This window comes from Balaenoptera borealis (genome assembly GCF_965194805.1).
Source record: "Balaenoptera borealis genome assembly, chromosome: 16".
Classification (NCBI taxonomy): domain Eukaryota; kingdom Metazoa; phylum Chordata; class Mammalia; order Artiodactyla; family Balaenopteridae; genus Balaenoptera; species Balaenoptera borealis.
Genome location: NC_138872.1, coordinates 44,193,503 through 44,217,484, shown reverse-complemented (window position 1 = coordinate 44,217,484; position 23,982 = coordinate 44,193,503). Strand labels below are relative to the sequence as shown.

General features: G+C 44.5%; 1 protein-coding gene across 1 annotated transcript in view; it reads left to right on the top strand.

Moving 5' to 3' along the window:
- Positions 1 to 1,154: 1,154 nt before the first annotated feature.
- The window catches only part of PYGB (glycogen phosphorylase B), a 53,507-nt gene continuing 30,679 nt past the window's right edge, over positions 1,155 to 23,982 (top strand). The window contains exons 1-2 of the mRNA XM_082359020.1: positions 1,155 to 1,515; positions 19,250 to 19,351. Of these exons, the coding sequence (XP_082215146.1) occupies positions 1,273 to 1,515; positions 19,250 to 19,351 (345 nt within the window). The 5' untranslated portion in view covers positions 1,155 to 1,272. The remainder of the gene's footprint in view (positions 1,516 to 19,249; positions 19,352 to 23,982) is intronic.

Sequence of the window (23,982 nt, the reverse complement as noted above, 5' to 3'; positions counted from 1 at the left end):
CTTTGGCCTAAAGAAGGATCTGGAGCCCCGCTGGGTGTGGAGGGAGGGCAAGGAAACAGGATGAGCTGTGGAGAAAGATGGTGGAAGGCCCTGGGCCGCACCTGTGACCCACCCCCCCACGGGGCCCTGCCCCAGGACCACACCCACAGACGCTCCCCACGTGGGGTAGCTGCCACGTGTGCAGTGATGAGCTTGCACACCACATGTAATCAGAGCTTCTCCAGATGCCACAGATTCACCCACTCCCCCTCCCTGCCCCTCCCCTCCCAGCTATGTCCACCTCTAAGGCTCAGCACCATCCTAGGTCTGCAGGCCCAGAGACTGGCCAGTCTTAGAAACTCACGTGAGTGGAATCCTTCAGGCTGTGCTCTTTAGCGCTGCCTACTCTCACTCAGCATTGTTCGTCTGCGTATTGGATGTGGTCGATCATTCTCCCGGCTGGGGACTATGCAACTGTGGGAATATGCCACAGTTTATTTATCAGTCCAGCATTGATGGGCATTTGCGTGGTTTCCAGTTTGGGACTATTTTGAATATTTGAATATTATGAGCATTTCTGTACATGCCTTTTGGTTGGTACAAGCATTCATTTCTGTTGGGTATTTTCTTTGGACTAGAATTGCTGGGTCAGAAGTAGGTGTTTAGCTTCAGTGAATACTGCCAGTTTTTCAATGTTAAACCAACCTGTAAGGACTCTCCTTGATGCAGAGACCCCAGAGGCCAAGATAGGATCAGGGAGGAGCAGTGGGAGCAACACTGAAGCCAGGGACCCGAAGACGGCCCTGGGGAACAGCAGCGGTGGTGCTAGTGGGTGTAGACCAGAGGGCTGCTGGTGAGAGTGAGCAAGAGGGCCCCAGATGAGGACCTGCAGGTAGGAACCAGGTGAGCAGCTTTAGGGAGGGGGAGGAGCAGGAGGAGACACTGTCTCAGGGAGTGGACATGAAGAGGGTTGCTGGCAGGAATGGGCCACAAGCCCAGGACCTCATCCTCAGCTCTGCAAGTTGAGAAACTCAGCAATACTCCTTCACCCAGGGGTAAGTGCACGGCCCCTCCAGGAGGCCCCTCCCACCCTGCGACCCCGCCCTTCCTCAGGCCCCGCCCCTCATGTGGTCCGGCGCAGCGCGCAGGCGCACCCTCAGCACCGCCCTTCCTCGCCGCCGCAGCGCAGTGCGCAGGCGCGGCCTGGCAGCCGGCGAAGCTGCAGCATCCTCCGTGCGGGTGTGTCTCCGCGGCTCATCTTACCCTCCTCGTCCTCCTCGGACTGCCGGCGCGATGGCGAAGCCGCTGACAGACGGCGAGAGGCGGAAGCAGATCAGCGTGCGCGGGCTGGCGGGGCTGGGCGACGTGGCCGAGGTGCGGAAGAGCTTCAACCGGCACCTGCACTTCACGCTCGTCAAGGACCGCAACGTGGCCACGCGCCGCGACTACTACCTGGCGCTGGCGCACACGGTGCGAGACCACCTGGTGGGACGCTGGATCCGCACGCAGCAGCACTACTACGAGCGCGACCCCAAGGTGAGGCGGCACCGGGGTGGGGAGAGACCCCCGGTGAGGAGGGACCTTCCCCCGAGATGGGGAGAGACCGCCCTCCGGGTGGGGAGGGACCCCCGGTGAGGAGAGACCCCCCCCAGGTGAAGAGAGCCCCCTGAGATGGGGAGCGACCCCCCCGCCCCCCAGTTGAGGAGAGACCACCGGGTGAGGCATCCCCGCACACGGCGTCGCCTAACCCTAACCTCCCGTACTGGGTGGCCTGGAGCCCTGCGGTTGCGGCCTGCTGTCCGGGTGGGCAGAGATGGGGGGCGTCACTGGGAAGCCTGCTGAGGAGAAGGAGCCCGCAGTGATGGGCTCTGCCTTCCAGGCGCTCACACCTACCTTGAAGAGCTTCACTTAGCTTAAGGTTGGCCGACGTTAAGGAATTGTTTATTCTTTTTACATTTTACACACATGTAGGTTTATGATTGAAAAGTACAAAATACACGAGAGAAAATTTGGTTATCACCTCCGTTATTAACTGTGTTAAACTATAGGTGTATGTCCTTCTACACCTTTTCCTGTTCTTGAATATATATGCACACTTTTAAAAAGCATGTTGTATATACAATTTTGTGGCTCTTCTGTTTCATTCATCAACATTTGTAGCTTTTTTAGCAGCTTTCCAAGTCAGTAAATATGATTCTCCAAACTGGTAGTTTTCAGTTTGATGGGTATGGGCTTGGCCAGGCCCCTGCCACCAGTTTTGTTTGTTTGGTTTTTTGTTTTTGTTTTTTTCCTCTTGACCATGGAGAGTTTTATCCTTTCTACTATACTAATGTAGAGTGAAAACTGGTGAGGAAAGGACACACTTGCAGGCCTGAAGCCAATTTGCAAGGATTTGACTTGCAGTGTACACCTGAGCACTGGGCAGTTGCTTTGTTGATAGTAATTTACAGTATTTTTGTAGGGCGTTAAATGTTTAATAATTGCTAAGTCTGAGATTGGTTGCTTTTCCAAACTTATTCTGGGGCACTCTTTTTTTCTAAAAGAGAGGTGGTAAAAAGGACAGATTTGTTAGAATACCAACTAGGATCTTCATATTTAGTATGCAAGACAGTGAAGAAAGAAGTGGCACCAAATGGCAGAAACAGGTTATTTCAACAAGGGCTTGGGATGACTTTGCCAGGGAAACTGGCCAACAGGCAGTGGCTCCCCCAGAATTCCCTGCTGATGGCAGAGCTCTGATTTGCAATATCATAGTTATTCATGTAGCAGGTGACAAGGTACATCTCTGACAGCACATTCAAGGGTATTTCCCTGCAGCTGGACCAGAACACACCGAAACACCATGGGGTCCCATTAGAGTGTTCATCTATATTTAGATCCTGAAAAGGCTAGTGATGGGCTCAGGGATTACGGAAATAACCTTTCATGAACAGGATTAAATCCCTCTAACAAAACAGGTTTGCTGATCCTCACTGATTGCTATGTGGCTATAGGTGTAAACCTTTCTCTTCTTTAAAGCCACACAGCCTGTAAATGGAAGGTTGTTTGCTTGTCCTGGATAGGAAGGTCATTTGAAAGTGGAAACTTGGAATTTGAGTGCTTCAGTCTGGCTAATTCATGTTGAAAATAAGCTCATCATCTCCTTTTTCTGCAAAAGTTACATGTTTGCTTGTAACGGACAAGAAACAAGCCCCAGGAGGATCAGAGCTGAGAGGACATGGAAGGTCTCCCAGTAATAATCCTGCAGAGCCACATCCCCAGCCTAAGAACGGCTTCAAGGATGTGTACCACTGCACTGCAGACTTAGGCAGCCTGACGATCTAAACAATAAGTTAAAGTGCTTTTATTTAATATTTTTATTTACTTTAAAACAGTTATGCAAGTCCTTGTGATTATTGGAGAAAAAATTAGAAAACACAGATAAGCCAAAAGGAAAAAATTAACTGTAATCTCACCACCTAGTGGTAACACTGTAAATGCTACAAACATCTTGTGTTCCACATCTCTTTTTCTGTGCAGGTAGAAACATTTGTTTTTATTACACAAAATAGTATAGTGCTGTGCTGCACCTATTGTTTCATAACTCTCAAGCGCTCTATTTTTGGTAATAGTAGAAACAGTTGAAGCTCAGTGCTCAGAGGAAGAGTTTTCAAGTAAGCTGCCTGGCAAATCAGCAAGTCAAAGAATCTGGCTAAAATTAAGAAGTCTGCTCTTGGCAGGAGGCAGGCTTAGTTCTAAAGACGGCTCCAGGAGTCTCTGAAGTGATGGCAAGGTCAGGACTCCACCGCAAACTCAGGGACGGAAAAGAGCTGGGTGGTGAGGGATGGCTCACACAAATCCAGGCTCCTCAAGTCCTGGCTTTACCGTTTGGCCTATTTGACCCTTGGGCTTGGGTGGATTTCTTAACCTTCCTTGGTCTCAGTTTCTTCATCTTTAAAATAAGGAAGGTCAAGCTAGGTAATCCATCCCTGAGTACCTTGCCGTTCTAAAACATTGTAGCTTTGTGTTTGCTGATAAAATGTTTCCAGTTTATATTAACATTCCATCCAAAAAGAATTTGAGAATGCTCAAGCAAGATATGCTGCAAAAGTTTCAACTTCATAGAAGACCTCAAAGAGAAAGTTGGGGCAAGACAGTAAGGGTAGGAAGGTGGGTTAAGTTCAGATGCACGGTCAGGACACAAAATGCAGATGTAAGTTCTGGCAACCAAAGCAGATTGCAGATCATGCCCAGTTATGGGAGTCATGGAATCTCTGCAGTAAATTCTAGAATGAGCAGGTGCGAGATTTCTTCCATGGGTCTTTAAAGCAGACGTTGTACGATGTGGACAGCTGGCCTGATTGCATCCCTGCAGTGGATGGACTGGCCAGTTTACCATGGCTCTTCCCCATGAGCTCTTGGCATAACCATACTGGTGGACTAAGGAAAGGAGCTCTACCACTGGGTCCAAACTGCTGTCCTAAATATTTCTAGTAAGATAATCATGATGAATACAATTAATCTTATGGTTGGCTGGATCTGGGAGTTAAAGGAAGATGATCTAGAGCAGTTTTTTGTTGCCTTGGCTGCACACAACCCCTACTTCTGAAATTTTGTTTTAATTAGGCAGGAGTGGGTCCAGCGCTGGGATCTTTTTGACCCACTTAACTGTTCTGATGTGTTTGCCCTCATCTGTGTGAAGTTGACCTTGTATCCCATGGGCAAGCTTCCCTGATAGCAGAGAGCTCAGAGTTACTTTCTCTGGCCAGAAGCTGGGGCGGGGCAGATGTTTCGTGTTGCTGATTACCCTGACAGCTTGCCAAATGGAAGGTAGGCTGAAGCCGTCATTTATGAGATTAGGAAGCTTTGGGTGTGTGCCGTGATTTTTCTTAGAAGACAGTCTAGCCTCTGCTCCTGCAGGCTGTGATGGTTAATTTTGTGTGCCAACTTGGCTGGGCTATGGTGCCCAGATATTTGGTCAGATATTATTCTGGTTGTTTGTGTGAAGGTGTTTTCTAGATGAGATTAACATTAAAGTCAGTGGATTTTGAGGAGAGTAGATTACCCTCCGTAATGTAGATGGGCCTCTAATCAGTTGAAGGCCTGAACAGAACAAAGACTGATACCCCCACCACACCCACCTCCCCGCTCTTCCTCTCCGCATCCCTCCCCAGCCAGAAGGAATTTTCCAGCAGAAGGCCTTTGGACTCCAAATGCCGCTCCTTCTTGGGTCTTCAGCCTGCAGGCTCACCCCAGCAGATTTTGGTCTTGGACCCCCATGATTATGTGACCCAATTCCTTAAAATAAATCTCTGTGTATATATCCTGTTGATTCTGTTTCTCTGGGGAACCCTGACTTATACCCAGGTGCTGTGGATGGCTAACCCTTTGTATCTTTATGAAATATTGTAACTGATCTCATTTCTGCATCCTAGCCCTTTACAGATGATTTTTTAAACGTTTATTTTATGTGATTTCAGACTTTTACAAGTTGCAAGAATGTTACAAAGAATTCCCATATGCTCTTTATCTGGATTCCCCAAACATGAAACATTTTTAACACGTTTGTTATGTCTTTCTCTCTGTATAAATACATTTTTTCTGTGAACCATTTGAAAGTAAGTTTTAGACTTGATACCCCTTTCCCCCTGAAAACTCAAATGTGTGACTCGGAAAATCAAGGAGATTCCCTTATACCACCAGAGCATTTGGAAAAAACTCAGGGTGTTCACACCAACACGGTGTTGTCACCCGCAGACCTTACTCAGCCTTGTCAGCTGTGCTGCTGATAAGAAATACAAGGAAGAAAACTGAGAGAACTTTACACATCTTTCCAGATATACCTCCTTTTTTCCTGCCCATTAAACAGAGCAGGCTCTAACCCATATGGAAACCCACACATTTTAAGACATGAAGCAGGTAAACAGCAGGCAACAGATAGCTGGCTCTTTTCTACCTTGTAGAGAATGGGGCTCTTAGGATATGGCGAAGGGAAGAGAAATGAACACAGAAATTTAGAAAGGTAATTGGACAACTGAAAAGTATGGTTAAATTTCCTCTAAGATCAGGGACAAGACAAGGTTGCCCACTCTCACCATTATTATTCAACATAGTTTTGGAAGTTTTAGCCACAGCAGTCAGAGAAGAAAAAGAAATAAAAGGACTCCAAATCAGAAAAGAAGAAGTAAAACTGTCACTGTTTGCAGATGACATGATACTATACATAGAGAATCCTAAAGATGCTACCAGAAAACTACTAAAGCTAATCAATGAATTTGGTAGAGTAGCAGGATACAAAATTAATGCACAGAAATCTCTTGCATTCCTATACACTAATGATGAAAAATCTGAAAGAGAAATTAAGGAAACACTATTTACCATTGCAACAAAAAGAATAAAATATCTAGGAATAAAGCTACCTAAGGAGACAAAAGACCTGTATGCAGAAAACTATAAGACACTGATGAAAGAAATTAAAGATGATACCAACAGATGGAGAGATATACCATGTTCTTGGATCGGAAGAATCAACATTGTGAAAATGACTATACTACCCAAAGCAATCTACAGATTCAATGCAATCCCTATCAAACTACCAATGGCATTTTTCACAGAACTAGAACATAAAATTTCACCATTTGTATGGAAACACAAAAGACCCCGAATAGCCAAAGCAATCTTGAGAAAGAAAAACGGAGCTGGAGGAATCAGTCTCCCGGACTTCAGACTATACTACAAAGCTACAGTAATCAAGACAGTATGGTACTGGCACAAAAACAAATATAGATCAATGGAACAGGATAGAAAGCCCAGAGATAAACCCATGCACCTGTGGTCACCTTATCTTTGATAAAGGAGGCAAGAGTATGCAATGGAGGAAAGACAGCTTCTTCAATAAGTGGTGCTGGGAAAACTGGACATCTACATGTAAAAGGATGAAATTAGAACACTTCCTAACACCATATACAAAAATAAACTCAAAATGGATTAAAGACCTAAATGTAAGACCAGACACTATAAAACTCTTAGAGGAAAACATAGGCAGAACACTCTATGATATAAATCACAGCAAGGTCCTTTTTGACCCACCTCCTAGAGAAATGGAAACAAAAACAAAAATAAACAAATGGGACCTAATGAAACTTAAAAGCTTTTGCACAGCAAAGGAAACCATAAACAAGATGAAAAGACAACCCTCAGAATGGGAGAAAATCTTTGCAAATGAAGCAGCTGACCAAGGATTAATCTCCAAAACATACAAGCGGCTTATGTAGCTCAATATGAAAAAAACAAAGAACCCAATCAAAAATGGGCAGAAGATCTAAATAGACATTTCTCCAAAGAAGATATACAAATTGCCAACAAACACTTGAAAAGATGCTCCACATCACTAATCATTAGAGAAATGCAAATCAAAACTACAATGAGGTATCACCTCACACCAGTCAGAATGGCCATCATTAAAAAATCTACAAACAGTAAATGCTGGAGAGGGTGTGAAGAAAAGGGAACACTCTTGCACTGTTGGTGGGAATGTAAATTGATACAGCCACTATGGAGAACAGTATGGACGTCCCTTAAAAAACTAAAAATAGAATTACCATATGACCCAGCAATCCCACTACTGGTCATACATATACCCTGAGAAAACCATAATTCAAAAAGAGGCATGTACCACAATGTTCATTGCAGCACTGTTTACAGTAGCCAGGACATGGAAGCAACCGAAGTGTCCATCAACAGATGAATAGATAAAGAAGATGTGGCACATATATGCAATGGAATATTACTCAGCCATGAAAAGAACTGAAATTGAGTTATTTGTAGTGAGGTGGATGGACCTAGAGTCAGTCATACAGAGTGAAATAAGTCAGAAAGAGAAAAACAAATACCGTATGCTAACACATATATATGGAATCTAAAAAAAAAAAAAAAGGTTCTGATGAACTTAGGGGCATGAATTTAGGGGCATGAACTTAGATGCAGACATAGAGAATGGACTTGAGGACACAGGGAGGGGGAAGGGTAAGCTGGGACAAAGTGAGAGAACAACATTGACATATATACACTACCAAATGTAAAATAGATAGCTAGTGGGAAGCAGCTGCATAGCACAGGGAGATCAGCTCAGTGCTTTGCAACCACCTAGAGGAGTGGGATAAGGAGGGTGGGAGGGAGACGCAAGAGGGAGGGGATGTGGGGATATATGTATACATATAGCTGATTCACTTTGTTATACAGCAGAAACTAACACAACATTGTAAAGCAATTATACGCCAATAAAGATGTTAAAAAAAAAAAAAGTCTGGTTAACAATGCCTTCAACAGGATCTTCTGGAGTAGGAATTATATGTAATTTCAGTTTTAGCTGAGTGTCTTTTCTCAGCCGTGAAACACCATTTTTTTTTTAAAGGTGAAAGTAGCTCTGTTGAGAACACTGACTTATAACACTGAGTCACGAGTGTAGTTTGACATGGTCCAGATCACTTACTCTAAATTGATTAGGCTCTGGCTATCTGTCAGGGACAAGGTGGCCTCCATGATTATCTGGCTCTGGGATGGGGTGAGTAGACGCTTTGTAGAGCTTAATAGCACATAAGGTGGAAGGCAGAGGACTGTGACACTGACGTCATGTAGCACAAAGTGAATTTGTTTCCTGCAGAACTAAGTGATCTCTGAGTGTAAAATCCCTGTAGATTTTACAGGGATAAAGTACTGTAATTTTATCATATTTTACATTTTCCAAGTTGACTTTGCGCAAACAGACCTGTGTTCTACTCCTAGGTACCAGTACCTAAAATAAAGAACGAAATTCGTAGTCCACATTGAGACACAACCCACCAGTTAGGGGAAGCCAAGGTTCCCTGGCACTTCGCTCTGAAAGAAAGTGCGAGTGTGACTTCATAGGTTGGGCCGTAAGAGGTGTGGTAGATAACGCTCAGCATCCTCACACAAGCACAGTAGTGGTTTTATAAAGCTCTTTCCTCCAAAAAGCCCCTCAGACGCAGTGGCGTGTACGCGGGGACATGCTCAGTGAGGACAGGGGTGGAAGGGCCCCTCCCCCCAGCAGCCCTCCTCTCGCTGAGCTGCTCAGGCAGGGCGGCAGGCTGGAGGTGGCCTCAGTGCCTTTGTAGAGGCTGGGGGGCCCACCGGAGCTGACTTCTGTGTTGGGTCAGTGCTCAGTGTCCCTGTGTCATGTCAGGGCCCGCTCTGTCTGGCGGGAGCCACTCTGTGCTGCGAGAGGGCAGCTCGTGGGCTAAGACGCCGCTGCGGCACCGACAGGATCTGATAGACGAGGAGTGAGGCTGCGTGTTCCTGGCGCAGGCGGACACCTTCCTGGCTGGATCTGCCTGTAGAATCAGGTTCTTGCTGATGGTGAAGTCGATTGCCCCAGTCTGTGCTTCGATGCCCTGAGTGTTGAAAGTTCTTTCTTTCCTTTTCCTGCAGAGTGTTCAGACCCTTCTGTTAAACAAGGACTCTAAACACACTTTTAGGAGAGGGAAAAGAAATTGGAGGTCTCTGAAAGTCCAATTCTATGTATTAATCTTGGTTGTATAGAGAGCAAAATGAGGCTCTACCTATTGACATTAAACTCCATTTTCACAGAGTTCATTAACTCCTAAGATTCTTTAGGAGATTAATATGTTGTATAATGTTTGTGTTGATCATATTTTCATCTGTGTTGAAGAGCTTTGTTTATGCTTTTCTGTGATGTAACCTGTAGGTGTGGGCTTTGCATGTAATAAATAAACTCAATTTATAAAAAAATTAAGGCTGCCTCTAGGCCATTTAACACTTGTTACAGCCATATTGCAAAGAAGGGACTCTGCAAGAAAGATCAGTGACCTAGTTCAGGCCTGCAGATGGCCCCCCAGAGCTGTGTGGCAAGGTTAAGGGATCCCTGCTGTTCTCAGGCTCAAGCAGGTGAACATCTGGTTCTCGATTGGCACCCCTGAGCCGGGAAGCCCTGTCCAAGGTTGCACAGATGGCGCCGGGGAGGCTGGAGGGGCTGGAGAGGTAGGAAGGGGCTGGGCCGGGCCTGCGATGGCCTTGGGCCTGCAGCAGCAGAGTTTGGGCCCGGCAAGGAGCTGGCCCTTTGCAGGTGGTTTTTTTCCAGAATTGTCACCCTGTTCTTTAGGTTCCACAACCCTCCCTGAAAAATCTGGCCAGGTGAGGGGACCAGCATTGCTGAGTCCCAGGTAGGCATGGTGCTACCAGAGACATAAAGTGACCAGGTCGCCCCACCGGCCGCTGCAGGAGCCGGGATGGGACCCAGTCTGCGTAGTTCAAAATCTGTGCATGTCATTGGCCGGCTTCTCAAGCGCCTTCTTCAGTTTGATGGTTTCACGCTGAACCATCTTAAGGAAACTGGGGAAAACAAAATCAACATGTGTGAGGAAACAATAAAAGTTCTCAAGTCACACAGTCAAAAACAGCAACAGAAAACAAGGCACAGACCCTGAGTCCAGAGCTCCAGCCCAGCACAGCCTGCAGCGGTGCCTGGCGCAGAGCTGACCGTGGTCGGTCCTTTCTGAGTGGGCAGTGCTGGGGGGACCCTGGGTGCCATGCTGCTCCCGCTGCCCTCTTGTTCAGGATGCCGCAGGAGGCTGCCCGGGCAGGTTTACAGAACTAAATACACAGCTGAACCCTGGACACCCAATGTTGAACTTGGGAGGAAAATGAGATTCAGAGGCTTTAAGACTGGGCCCAACATTTTATCCCTCAGCACCCGTCTCTTAGAAAAAGAGATAATCAAGCTATTTTCATAGTGCTAGTTAAAAGTTGGAAACTTTAACAGAAAGATCGAATTACAACTTTTAAAATACATACTTATAGTTAAAGGCAAAATAAAAACATCTTGATCATATCCCTGACCTGCCAACTTTTTTTTTTTATAATATTTATTTATTTTTGGCTGTGTTGGGTCTTAGTTGCGGCACTCGGGATCTCTCATTGTGGTGCTCAGACTTCTCTCTAGTTGTGGTGCGCAGGTTCCAGACTGCATGGGCTCAGTAGTTGCAGCGCACGGGCTTAGTTGCCCAGCAGCATGTGGGATCTTAGTTCCCCGACCAGGGATCGAACCTGCGTCTCGTGCATTGGAAGGCGGAAGGCGGATTCTTTTTTTTTTTTTTTTTTTTTTGTTAAATAAATTTATTTATTTTTGGCTGCTTTGGGTCTTCGTTGCTGCGTATGGGCTTTCTCTAGTTGCAGCGAGCGGGCTTCTCATTGCAGTGGCTTCTCTTGTTGCAGAGCACAGGCTCTAGGTATGCAGGTTTCAGTAGTTGTGGCACATGGGCTCAGTAGTTGTGGCTCTCAGGCTCTAGAGCGCAGCCTCCGTAGTTGTGGTGCACGGGCTTAGTTGCTCCGCGGCATGTGGGATCTTCCCGAACCAGGGCTGGGACCCGTGTTTCCTGCATTGGCAGGTGGATTCTTTTTTTTTTTTTTTAATTAATTAATTTATTTATTTATTTTTGTCTGCGTTGGGTCTTCATTGCTACATGCGGGCTTTCTCTAGCTGTGGCGAACGGGGGCTACTCTTCATTGCGATACGTGGGCTTCTCATTGTGGTGGCTTCTCTTATTGCGGAGCACGGGCTCTAGGCACGCGGGCTTCAGTAGTTATGGCACAAGGGCTCAGTAGTTGTGGCTCACAGGCTCTAGAGCGCAGGCTCCGTAGTTGTGACGCACAGGCTTAGTTGCTCTGTGGCATGTGGGGTCTTCCTGGACCAGGGCTCGAACCCGTGTCCCTGCATTGGCAGGTGGATTCCTAACCACTGCGCCACCAGGGAAGTCCCAGAAGGTAGATTCTTAACCACTGGACCACCAGGGAAGTCCCCTGCCAACTTTTCATAAAACCTCTTGGGAGAACCCCAGAAATAGGCATGGCCTTCATATGTGCCTAGAAGGAAATGGCTGCTCAAAACATTCACTCACACTCTCGGACAGCTGGGTGTTGTCGTCTCAGTGTGTTTTCACGTTGATTACTAAGCCCCATCTGGAGGGAGGTGTGGTACCGTGCTATGGGAACCCCATATAATAATAAATCAGTTCAAGTGTAGAGTAAATAGCGTCCAGGACGATGAAAAGTCAGGAGGAAGCAATGGGCCGTGAGCAGCAGTGACAACGGTGGTGGAGCAGAGGGCAGCTCCGCAGAACCACTCGTTACACTGCGACGTGTTTGTGATTTAAAGGACACTGGAATTTTTTTTGTATGTAAGCATGTTCTTTCAATTTGTAGATTTAACATGTATGTAAAGTTTTCTTAAATTACATATTGAAAATTTTTTTTAACATTTTATTCATTTTCTTTCTTCGGGAACACTAATTAAGCAGATGTTAAGTATTCTTTGTCTTCTGTATGGGTATTTTTCTCTCCAGTCCTCTTCATGATTTTCCCTCACTTTGCTCACTTTTCCAGCCAGCTTTTTGTTTTCAGCTGTGCCGCTGTTTTGCATTCAGTGCTGCCCTCCATTTCTGTGGTGGTTTTATCTCTTATTTATTTTACTTCTTTCCCGTGCTCAGTTGAGTCCCTTTGTTACCTTATCAGTGTTTCTTGATGTCTTAGATGGGTCTGTGTTTATGGATTTCATGTGGCCCTTGCTAAATGTTGGGTGTTCTTTGCCTGTTGTATTTCCTGTCTCTTCTGTTTTTCTTCTCAGGGTGTAGACCCTGAGCTCCATCTCTGAGTGGAGGGGATTCTTCCTGAGCCAGTTGCTTGCAGCTGGATGATGGGGCAGGGCCTGCTGTGTGCAGCATGGAGGGAGCAGCCCCTCCTGGTTCCCAGTTTTGTGATGTGTGTGTGTGTGTGTGTGTGTGTGTGTGTGTGTGCACGCACGGGCACACAGGTGTGAGCGAGTGTGCGCCGTGGGTTTGAATGCATGTACACGTGTGGGTGTGTGAGTGTGCACGCATGTGAGTGTGAAGTGCGTTGTCCTTTCATCGGCCTCAGAAGGCAGAGACCAGCAGTGGACAGTCACCCTCGTCCCTCCCCTGCAGCTTGGTGGTGAAGTGGTACAAGGGTCAGTTTCTAGCTGAGTTCTGCCTCCCTCAGTTTCCACCTCTGTTTTCCTAGGGTCAGTGAGTTTTAGGGAGAAGTGGGCAGAGACATTTTTAGCCTACCACCTTTACAACTGGAAGTATTCTATCTTACATACAATATTTATTGGGATAAAATTCAGATACCATACAATTCACCCATTTAAAGTGTACAGCCTATTCAGTGGTTTGGGTATATTCAGAGTTGTGCAACCATCACCACAGTCAGTTTTATAACATTTTCATTACCCCAGAAAGAAACCCCACGCTTTTTAGCTGTTACCCACCCTAAACTCCCTGTCCGCCTGTCTTAGGCAACTACTAATCTACTTTCTGTTTCTGTAGATTTACCTATATTCCATATAAATAGAATCATACAATATGTGGTCTTTCGTGACTGGCTTCTTTCATTTAGCATAATGTTTTCTAGGTTCATTCTCATTGTAGCTTTATCAGTACTTGATTCCTTTTTATGGCCGAATAATATTCCACTGTATGGATATACCACATTTATTTATCCATTCATAAGTTGGTGGACATTTGAGTTGTTTTCACCTTTTGACTATTAAATACAAGTCTTTTAGTGGACACAGGGTTTCGTTTCTTTTGGGTATATGTCTAGGAGTGGAATTGCTGGGCCAAATGGTAAACTGTTTAACTTTTGAGGACCTGCCAGACTGGTTTCCAGAGTAGCTGCACCGTTTTACATTCTCATCAGCAGGTTTTCAGATCCTTGCTAACCATTTGTTATTATCTGATGGCTTATTGATCATAGTTGTACTAGTGGATGTGAAGTGGTATCTCATTGTGCTTTTGATTTGCATTTCCCTTATGATTCATGATGTTAGGCATCTTTTCATGTGCTTATTGGCAATTTGTATTTTCTTTGTAGAAATGTCTGTGCAGATCCTTTGCCCAACCTACCACTGGGCTGTCTTTTTATTATTGAATTGTATATATATATTCCTGATACAGATCTCTTACCAGCTATGTGATTTGCAGATATTTTCTCCCAGAAGAACAGAGCTGGAGGTATCACGCTGTGACTACAGTCACAAAGCTACAAAGCCACAGTCATCAAAACAGTATGATACTGCAACCTAAATGTCCATTGACTAATGAATGGATAAAGAAGATGTGGTACATATATACAATGGAATATTACTCAGCTATAAAAAAGAATGAAATAATACCATTTGCAGCAACATGGATGGACCTAGAGATTATCATACTAAGTGAAGTAAGTCAGACAGAGAAAGACAAATATCATACGATATCACTTATATGTGGAATCTTAAAAAAAAATGATACAAATGAACTTATTTACAAAAAGGAAACAGACTCACAAACATAGAAAACAAACTTATGGTTAACAAAGGGGTAAGGGGGGTGGGGGAGGGATAAGTTAGGAGTTTGGGATTAACATATACACACTACTATATATAAAATAGATGATCAGCGGGGACCTACTGTATAGCACAGGAAACTAGTCAATATTCTGTAATAACCTATAAGGGAAAAGAGTCTGAAAAAGAATATATATATGTATAACTGAATCACCCTGAAACTAACACAACATTGTAAATCAAGTATACTCCAATAAAAAAACAAAAACAAACAAGCTAACAAAAACCAGTGTGGTACTGGCACAAAAACAGACACATAGATCAGTGGAACAGAATAGAGAGCCCAGAAATAAACACACCCACTTAATGGGCAGTTAATCTAGGACATAGGAGGCAACAATATGCAATGGGGAAAAGACAGTCTCTTCAACAAGTGGTGCTGGGAAAACTGGGCAGCTACATGTAGAAGAATGAAATTAGATCATTCCCTCACACCATGTACAAAAATAAACTCAAAATGGATTAATGACCTAACTGTAAGACCAGATACTATAAAACTCCTAGAAGAAAACAGGCAGAACACTCTTTGACATAAATTTTAGCAGTTTTTTTTGGATCTTTCTCTTAAGGCAAAGGAAACAAAATAAAAAATAAACAAATGGAACCTAATTAAACTTAAAAGCTTTTTTTGCACAGCAAAGGAAACCATTGACAGAACGAAAAGACAAGACCTACTGAATGGGAGAAAATATTTGCAAATGATATGACCAATAAGGGGTTAATATCCAAAATATATAAACAGCTCATACAACTCAATATCCAAAAAAAAAAAAAAACTGATTGGTAAATGGGCAGAAGACCTGAATAATCATTTATCCAGAGAAGACATACAAATGGCCAACAGGCACATGAAAAGATGCTCAAAATCACTAATCATCAGAGAAATGCAAATCAAAACCACAATGAGATATCACCTCATACCTGTCAGAATGGCTGTCATCAAAAAGACCATAAATAACAAATGTTGGCGAGAATGTGGAAAAGAGGGAACCCTCCTACACTGGGAATGTAAATTGGTGCAGCCACTATGGAAAACAGTATGGAGGTTCGTTAAAAAACTCAAAAGTGTAACTGCCTTATGACCCAGCAATTCCACTCCTGGGTATATATTTGAAGAAAATGAAAACACTAATTTGAAAAGATATTTGCACTGTTTACAATAGCCAAGATATGGAAGCAACCTAAGTGACCATCAACAGATGAATGGATAAAGAAGAAGTGGTCAATATACACAGTGGAATACTACTCATAAAACAATATACATCCAAAGAAAAAGAAATCACTAATTCAAAAGTATGCACCCCGGTGTTCATAGCAGCATTATTTACAATAACCAAGATGTTGAAGCAACCTAAGTGTCCATCAATAGATGAATGGATAAAGCAGATGTGATATGTATATTACAGTGGCATATTACTCAGCCATAAAAAGAAGAATGGGTAGACTTGGAGGGTATTATGCTAAGTGAAACAAGTCAGACAGAGAAAGACAGATACTGTTTGTTATCACTGATATGTGGAATCTAAAAAATAAAATGAATGAATATAACCAAACAGAAATAGGCTTGAAGATACAGAGAAAAAACATGGTTACCAATGGGGAGAGGGAAGAGGGGAGGGGAAAGATAGGGGTAGGGGATTAAGAGGTACAAACCCCTATGTATAAAATAAATAAGCTACAAGGATATATTGTACAGCACAGGGAAATATTTTATAATAACTTTAAATGGAGTATAATCTATAAAAATTGTGAATCATGTTGTACACCTAAAACTAATATAATATTGTAAATCAACTATACTTCAATTAAAAAAAATTTCCCCCTTTTTGTGGGTTGTCTTTTTTACTTTCTTAATTGTATCAAATGCTTTAAATGTTGATGAAGTCCAGTTTATCTGTTTTTTCACTTGTGCTTTTGATGTCATGTCAGAAGAAACCATTGCCTAATCCAAGGTCACAAAGATTTACCCCTATGTTTTCTCCTAAGAGTTTTATAGTTTTGGCTCTTACATTTATGTTCTTGATCCATTTTGAATTAATTTTTTGCATATGGTATGAAAGAGGAGTCCAACTTTATTCTTTTGCATGTGGATATCCAGTTGTCCTAGCAACATTTGTTGAAAAGACTATTCTTCCCCACAGAATTATCTAGGCACTCTTGTTGGAAATCAGTTGACCATAAATGTGAGGGTTTATTCTGGACTCTCTGTGCTATTCCATTGCTCTGTGTGTCCTTCTTTATGCCAGTATAGTCTCACTGACAGTAGTTTTATAGTAAGTTTTGAGATTTGTGTGAGTCCTCCACTTTTGTTTTCTTTTTCAAGATTGTTTTGACTATTCCAGACCCCTTGCATTTCCATCTGAATGCTAGGATCAGCTCGTCACTCTGCAAGGAAGCCAGCTGGAACATTGACAGGGATTGTGTTGAAGTTGTAGAACATTTTGGGATTATTGCCATCTTCACAACGTTAAGCCTTCCAGTCCATTGACATGGGATGTCTCTCCATGTACATAGGTCCCCTGCCTGTGTATTTTGCAAGTTGGGAGCCTCTTTCTACCTGGCCCATCCTTTCAGGCTGCTTCTTGGTTCTGAGGAGAGTAGTTTAAGAACAACTACAGTGAAGTGTGAAGTGATGGTGTGAATGCTGCTGGAAAAACCCAAAGGGCAGCACCACTAAAACGGCTCTTGGCTGGCAGACGGCCACCAGGTTTCCTCAGATGTTTCTGGTCAGCTGCTGGTCAGAATTCTAAACAAGGTGTAAGAAAGCACCTTCAGCGTGTCTCTGCCCAAATGGTGGGTTCCGAAGCTGCTGGTGCGGGGCTCAGCAGGTCGCCCTCTGCAGGTGTCTCCGTGAAGTGCACAGGCCCCAGCAGCTCTCTGGCCACCTGAGGAGAAGGAATCCAGGCCTTTCTTCTCCCTGCATTCTGCAGCCCATAGGAAAATAGATTTTTTAGATTGTATATTTTGGAAATTTTATAGGAAAGGTCAAACTGTAGCGCAGCCAACACTCTCCCCTGGATTCACACCTGAGACCGAGACGTGCTCTCTCGTCATCGTGCACGTGCACAGCTCACAGACACACACCTTTTCAAGGCCTGGCTTTGCTCTTTTACTTTTTACTTAGAGGCAATATTAGATTGACAGAGGGTTGCAAATAGAGTGTAGCATGCCCACGTGCCCTTCACGGCTGCCCGCAATGGTAACATCCTGAGTGACCACAGCACAGGTATCAAAACTAAGAAGTTAGCTCTGGCTCAGCACTTCCTGTCAGTTCTTCCTCTGATGGCCTTTCTCTGTCCCGGACCTAATCCAAGGTCCTCAGGGCATTTAGTTGTCCTATTTCCTTAGTCTTCTATCTGCAGTGGTTGTTGGTCTTTCCTTGTCCTCTGTGACCTTGACAGATCTGACGGGTGCTGGTCAGGCACTTCCACAGATGTCCCTAACTTTGGGTCTGACCGATGCTTCTCACCATCAGTCTGGGGTTGGGAGTTTTGGAAAGAAAACCGTGGAGGTGAGGTCCCCTTCTCATGACAGCATATCACCCGACCTGTTACTGGTGAAGTTAACCTTGATCATGTGGGGAAGGTGTCGTCACAATCCAGAATTGTGAGTTCGCAGTTTTCCCTTTCCAGACTATTTGTCGGAAGGGAGCTGCCATGACCAGCCCACCCTCAACGGGAGGGGGATTGCGCACCACACCACCTCCTGGAGTGAAGGCTGCCAGAGAATTTGGGGGCATCTGCTAAAACCACCACGGTGATTAAGATTATTTGGGGGGAGACACTTGGAGGGCTGTGCAGAATATCCAGTCAGTCCCTAGAGCCACGGTGGTCACCTGCGCAGCTGTTACTGTGCTGTTCTCATGGTGGTTTTCCATTCCTCCCATTCCTTCTGCGTTTATTAATCAGAATTCTTCTGTAGGGAAGCGTTTTTCCCTTCTCTCATCAAGGCCTTACTCTTTTTTTTTTTTTTTTTTGAGAGTTCTAGTTTTATTTTATTTATTTTTTTGTCCGTGCTGTGTGGCATGAGGGATCTTAGTTCCCCAAACAGGGATCGAACGCGTGCCCCTGCATTGGGAGCGTGGAGTCTTAACCACTGGACCTCCAGGGAAGTCCCAAGGCCTTACTCTTGACAGCTGGAGGCAGCATGGAGCCCTGTATGAGAGCAGGACTCTGCGGGCCAGATCTCAGCTCTGCCACCGGCTCCCGTGGCCCATTGGGTGGTCGTGTGGGCAGATGACACCAGGTGCGGGAAGTGTTGAACCCTGCGTGGCTCCCAGCGAGTGTTGGTGGTCGTCACCTCGTTTTCACGGAGGTTTACCTCTCAGTTCCCCAAAGCCAGCAAACAGTCAGCAGGTGGAAGTAGACGTGTCCATCCGTCTGTCCCGTTGTGTTGACCGTGCTGTTTGCACTGAGTGCTTATTAGTGCAGGTATCAGAAGCTGTTCATCCTGCAGGGCTGTTTCACCCTGTGTGAGCGACGTGGTCTCCTCCTTGAGGGCGTGGCTGGGAAGAGGCCCCGCCAAGCTCAGACCTGGCTCTGTCTGTCCTGGGAGTCTGTTCCCCACTACTGCCCCGCCCTGCCTCCCTACATCAGGCAGCGGTTCGTTTCCGTCCCCCTGGGGACTCCAGAAGGGCAGTGAACAGACTACTTTCGAAGGGCCCCCACTAGCGGGGCTGCCCCTGGAAAGCTGAGGTTGGCCAAGGCTGAAGGGAGTGAGCCCATTTTAGGGATGTGCAGGTAAGTGCAGGGTTGACTGAGCAAAGCCCCTAAGAAGGTCTACTCAGCACCGGAATCTTCTCGTGTGTGGGGTGGAATGCACAATCTAAGATGATTCCTTTTGCTTCCTCAGCGCATCTACTATCTTTCCCTGGAATTCTACATGGGCCGCACACTACAGAACACAATGGTGAACCTGGGCCTTCAGAACGCCTGTGACGAAGCCATCTATCAGGTATGGGTCCTTGGGGCCAGGCTGCTAGGTGGCCTCTCGTGGGCACTGAGTCTTAATCCAGGCCCTGCAGAGGTGAGCGCTGCCGTCTGGGACGGGAGAAATGGCTCAGGCGTCGGGGAGAATGGGTTGGTGGACGACACTCCTGCTCAAGGGGAGAAAACAAGAAGTGGATGGGAGGGCTTCCCTGGTGGCACAGTGTTTGAGAATCTGCCTGCCAATGCAGGGGACACGGGTTCGAGCCCTGGTCTGGGAAGATCCCACATGCCGCGGAGCAACTGGGCCCGTGAGCCACAACTACTGAGCCTGCGCGTCTGGAGCCTGTGCTCCGCAACGAGAGGCCGCGATAGTGAGAGGCCCGCGCACCACGATGAAGAGTGGCCCCCGCTTGCCGCAACTAGAGAAAGCCCTTGCACAGAAACAAAGACCCAACACAGCCAAAAATAAATAAATAAATTAATTAATTTAAAAAAAAAAAAAAAAAGAAGTGGATGGGAGCTAATGCACTAGAGGTCAAGGACTGGGGTGCGTTGTGATGCCAAGGCTTGACGCTTCTAGACCTTTGCACTCCGTACCCCAACCCCAGGCGGGTTTACCACGTGGCAGAAATGGCTGGTATCGTCCCATTTCTCTCCACTTTATTGAGCCAGTGACCCACCGCCAGCTCCCCTCCCCCACCCCAAGACACTGGTCTTGCCCTTTGTCCCCTACTCAGAGTAAACACTGCCTTTGCCTGAGTGTTCGTCTTTGACAGTTGTTTGCTCAGAGGCCTCACCCTTTCACAGTTGATTTGCAGTTTTAGGGCAGAGCTGGAATTGGCCGTGTCTGTTTACTGTCTGTGTACCCCCTTTGTGGACACTGTCTCCCTCCCACACCGGACGCTCAGTGTAGGATTTCTAGAGTGGGAATGGGCAGCACCCCTGCCCTTTGCACGTATGTGGAAGGGTCCTCACCAGAGTCGTTCCTTCCCCCAGCACCTGCCCCTGCCTTTGCTTTTGTTTGGTTTTGGTGTTGGGGTGGGAGGTGCTCTGGGGGCTTTGTTGGAAGCAGGGTGGTGTGAGCCTCCTGTAGCTGTCAGGCCCTGGCATCACAGGGGCTCCTGTCTCCCCTCCAGGACTTAGGGGAGCCAAGCATCTGGGGCAAGTGGTTTCAGTTGGCACAATACAAACTTGTAAAAAAAATTGACTCCCCCAAATAGGAACCTTAGGCTCACAGTTATCTAAAAAGATGGAGGTTTTCCTCCCAGGTGATTTGTCATTTGAGTTTCATTTACTGACTATGAATGTTAGAACATGTCTATAAGGACCACAGAACAGTGGAATTTACAGTCGTATAAAGCATTTCATTTTTTGAAACATTTTCTCTGTATATAATTCTTACAGATAGTAAATATTTTAGGGAATGTTTATACCATAAATATGCATTATCTGTTTATAATGTTTTTAAAATATTTACTTAAAATGGCTGTTTATTATTCCTGAAGCCAAATTTTTTTTTTTTTTGGCCGCACTGCGGGCTTGTGGGATCTTAGTTCCCCGACCAGGGATTGAACCCTGGCTCTTGGCAAGGAGAGCACAGAGTCTTAACCACTGGACCACCGGGGAATTCCCTGTTTATAATTTTCACTACACAAACAAGATGTTAATTGTAGAAACTTAGAAAATACAGAGAGACATATATCTTTTTAAACATTGTACACTTTTTTTCCCTAAAAATGGTATTTCACTTGCCATTTAGCTTTTAATTAAGCTTGTGTTTGAAAAGTTTCCACGATGACAGAACTTGAGCATCTTCAGGCACACGTTTGCCTGGCCTTCCTTCCAGGCACAAGGCGGGTACCAGATGCTGTGGGTGGGACTGTCAGTGATGCAGGGCTGGAGGCTTCCTGCCTCCAGGCTCCCCAGTGACAGTGCAGTGTCAAAAATAAAACATGCTACCACTGCATCACCCAGGGCTAGTTCTGGGAGCGGGATACACTAAAAACTAGAAATTCAGAAGAAGCCACTATCTCCTGATTGAGCTATCAAGGACACATTTAAAATTTTTTTATTGTAGAAAAGTTTATATATGGAAATTGAGTTGACTCTTATGATGAACTTCTTCCACATACCATCACCTGGCTTCACCAGTCCTCAAGCCCAAGTCATGGCCGGTCTTGTTTCCCTTATGCCCCCACCACTCCCAGATTGTTTAAGCCAATGTCAAATATAATATTTCACTTGTAAATATTTCAATGGATATTTTTAAAGATAGGGTCATACTATTATGACCTCTAAAATATTAACAATTAATTCTTTAATATCAGTTTTTCAGGCAGTGTACAAATTTCTCTGATCACCTTAAAATTTTTTTAAATAGTATGTTCAGAAACTTAGTTGCATTTGGTTAATATATGTCTTAAATCTCTCTTAATCTATTAGCGTTTCCTCTTTTTTAATTTGTCTGCCTTGCAGTGTATTTGTTGAAACTGGGTTTGTTCTGTAGAGTGTCCCCAGCTTGTGTTTAACCTGCTGCTTTGTCCAAAGGATGTCTCAGCACTTCTACTCAACATTGTACTGATGGAGCTGTGGCATTTAGCCAAGAAAATGAAATAAGAGGTATCCAGATTGGAAAGGAAGAAGGGAGGCTATCTCTACTTATAGATGACATGACCTAGAAAATCCTAAGGAATCTAGTAAAAATGTATTAGTACAAATGAATGGGTTCGGCAGAGTTGCAGGATAAAGATCAATATACAGAAATCAGTTGTATTTTTATATACCTGCAATGAACAATCCTAAAATGAAATTAAGAAAACAATTCCATTTAAAATAGCATCAAAAATAATAAAATACTTAGGAACAAATTTCCAAAAGAGACACAAACTTTTGTTCTGAAAACTATAAAACATTGTTGAGAGAAAGAAAACCTAAAAATGGAAAGACATCCCCTGTTAATGGCTTGGAAGACTTAATGTTAAGATTGCAGGGACTTCCCTGGTGGCGCAGTGGTTAAGAATCCACCTGCCAATGCAGGGGACACGGGTTTGATCCCTGGTCTGGGAAGATCCCACATGCCGTGTAGCAGCTAAGCTCGCGAGCCACAACTCCTGAGCCCGTGTGTCACAGCTACTGAAGCCCATGTGCCCTAGAACCCAGGCGCTGCACCTACTGAGCCCATGCACTGTAACTACTGAAGCCCACTCACTCTAGGGCCCACGTGCTGCAACTACTGCAGCCCGCGTGCCTAGAGCCCGTGCTCTGCAACAAGAGAAGCCACCGCACCACAACGAAGAGTAGCCCCCGCTCACCGCAACTAGAGAAAGCCCACGTGCAGCAACAAAGACCCACGCTGCCAAAAAAATAAAGATTGCAAGACTCCCCAGACTAATCTACAGACTCATTGCTGTCCCCAGTAAAATTCCATTTGGCTTCTTTGCAGAGATTGACAAGCTGATTTTAAAATCCAGATGCAGATGCAACAGATCAGGATTAATTAAAACATCTTGAGAAAGAAGAACAAAGTTGGAGGACTCACATTTCCAATTTCAAAACTCACTACAAAGCTACAGGTGTGGTCCTGGCATAAGGACAGACAGATAGAGCAGTGGGATAGAATTGAGAATCAAGAAATAAACCGTCACATTTATAATTGATTTTTTTCCCAATTTAAAAAAATTGAGGTAAAATACACATAATGTAAATTTACCATCTTAATTGTTTTTAAGTGTACAGTTCAGTGGTATTAAGTACATTTGTATCATTGTGCCACCGTCACTACCGTCCATCTCCAGAACTCTTTCATCTTGTAAAACTGAGACTCTATATCCATTATATACTAACTCCCCATTCTCCCCTTCTCCCAGCCCTTGACCACCACCATTCTACTTTCTGTCTCTGAATTTGATACTCTGGGTACCTCACATAAGTGAAAACATACAATATTTGTCTTTTTGTGACTGGCTTAATATCTTCAGGGCTCATCTGTGTTGTAGCATATGTCAGAATCTTTTTAAGGCTGGATGAATAATAGTCCACTGTATGTATATACCACATTTTGTTTATGCATTCATCTGTCCTTGGACATTTGGATTGCTTCAACCTTTTAGATACTGTGAATAATGCTGTTAAACATGAATATACAAATATCTCTTCAAAGCCCTGCTTTCAGTTCTTTTGTGTGTATATGTAGAAGTGGGATTGCTGGGTCATAAGGTGATTCTGTTTCGCTTTTTGAGGGACCACCATACTGTCTTCCAGAGCAGCTGCACCCCTTTATATTCTCACTAACAGTGTAAAAGGTTCCAATTTCTCCACATCCTCACAAACACTTATCATTTTATTTCTTTTTTTTTTGATAGTAGCCATTCTAATGGGTGTGAGGTGATATCTCATTGTGATTTTAATTAACATTTCCTTAAAGATTAGTGATGTTGAGTGTCTTTTCATGTGCTTATTGGCCATCTATATGTCTTCTTTTGGAGAAATGTCTATTCAAGTAGTTTGTCCATTATTGAACTGGGTTGCTTGGTGTTTTTATAGTTGAGTTTTAGGAGTTCTCTATCTATTCTGTATATTAATCCCTTATCAGATATGTAGTTTGTGCAGATATTTTCTCCGATTCTGTGGGTTGCCTTTTCACTCTGTTGATAATGT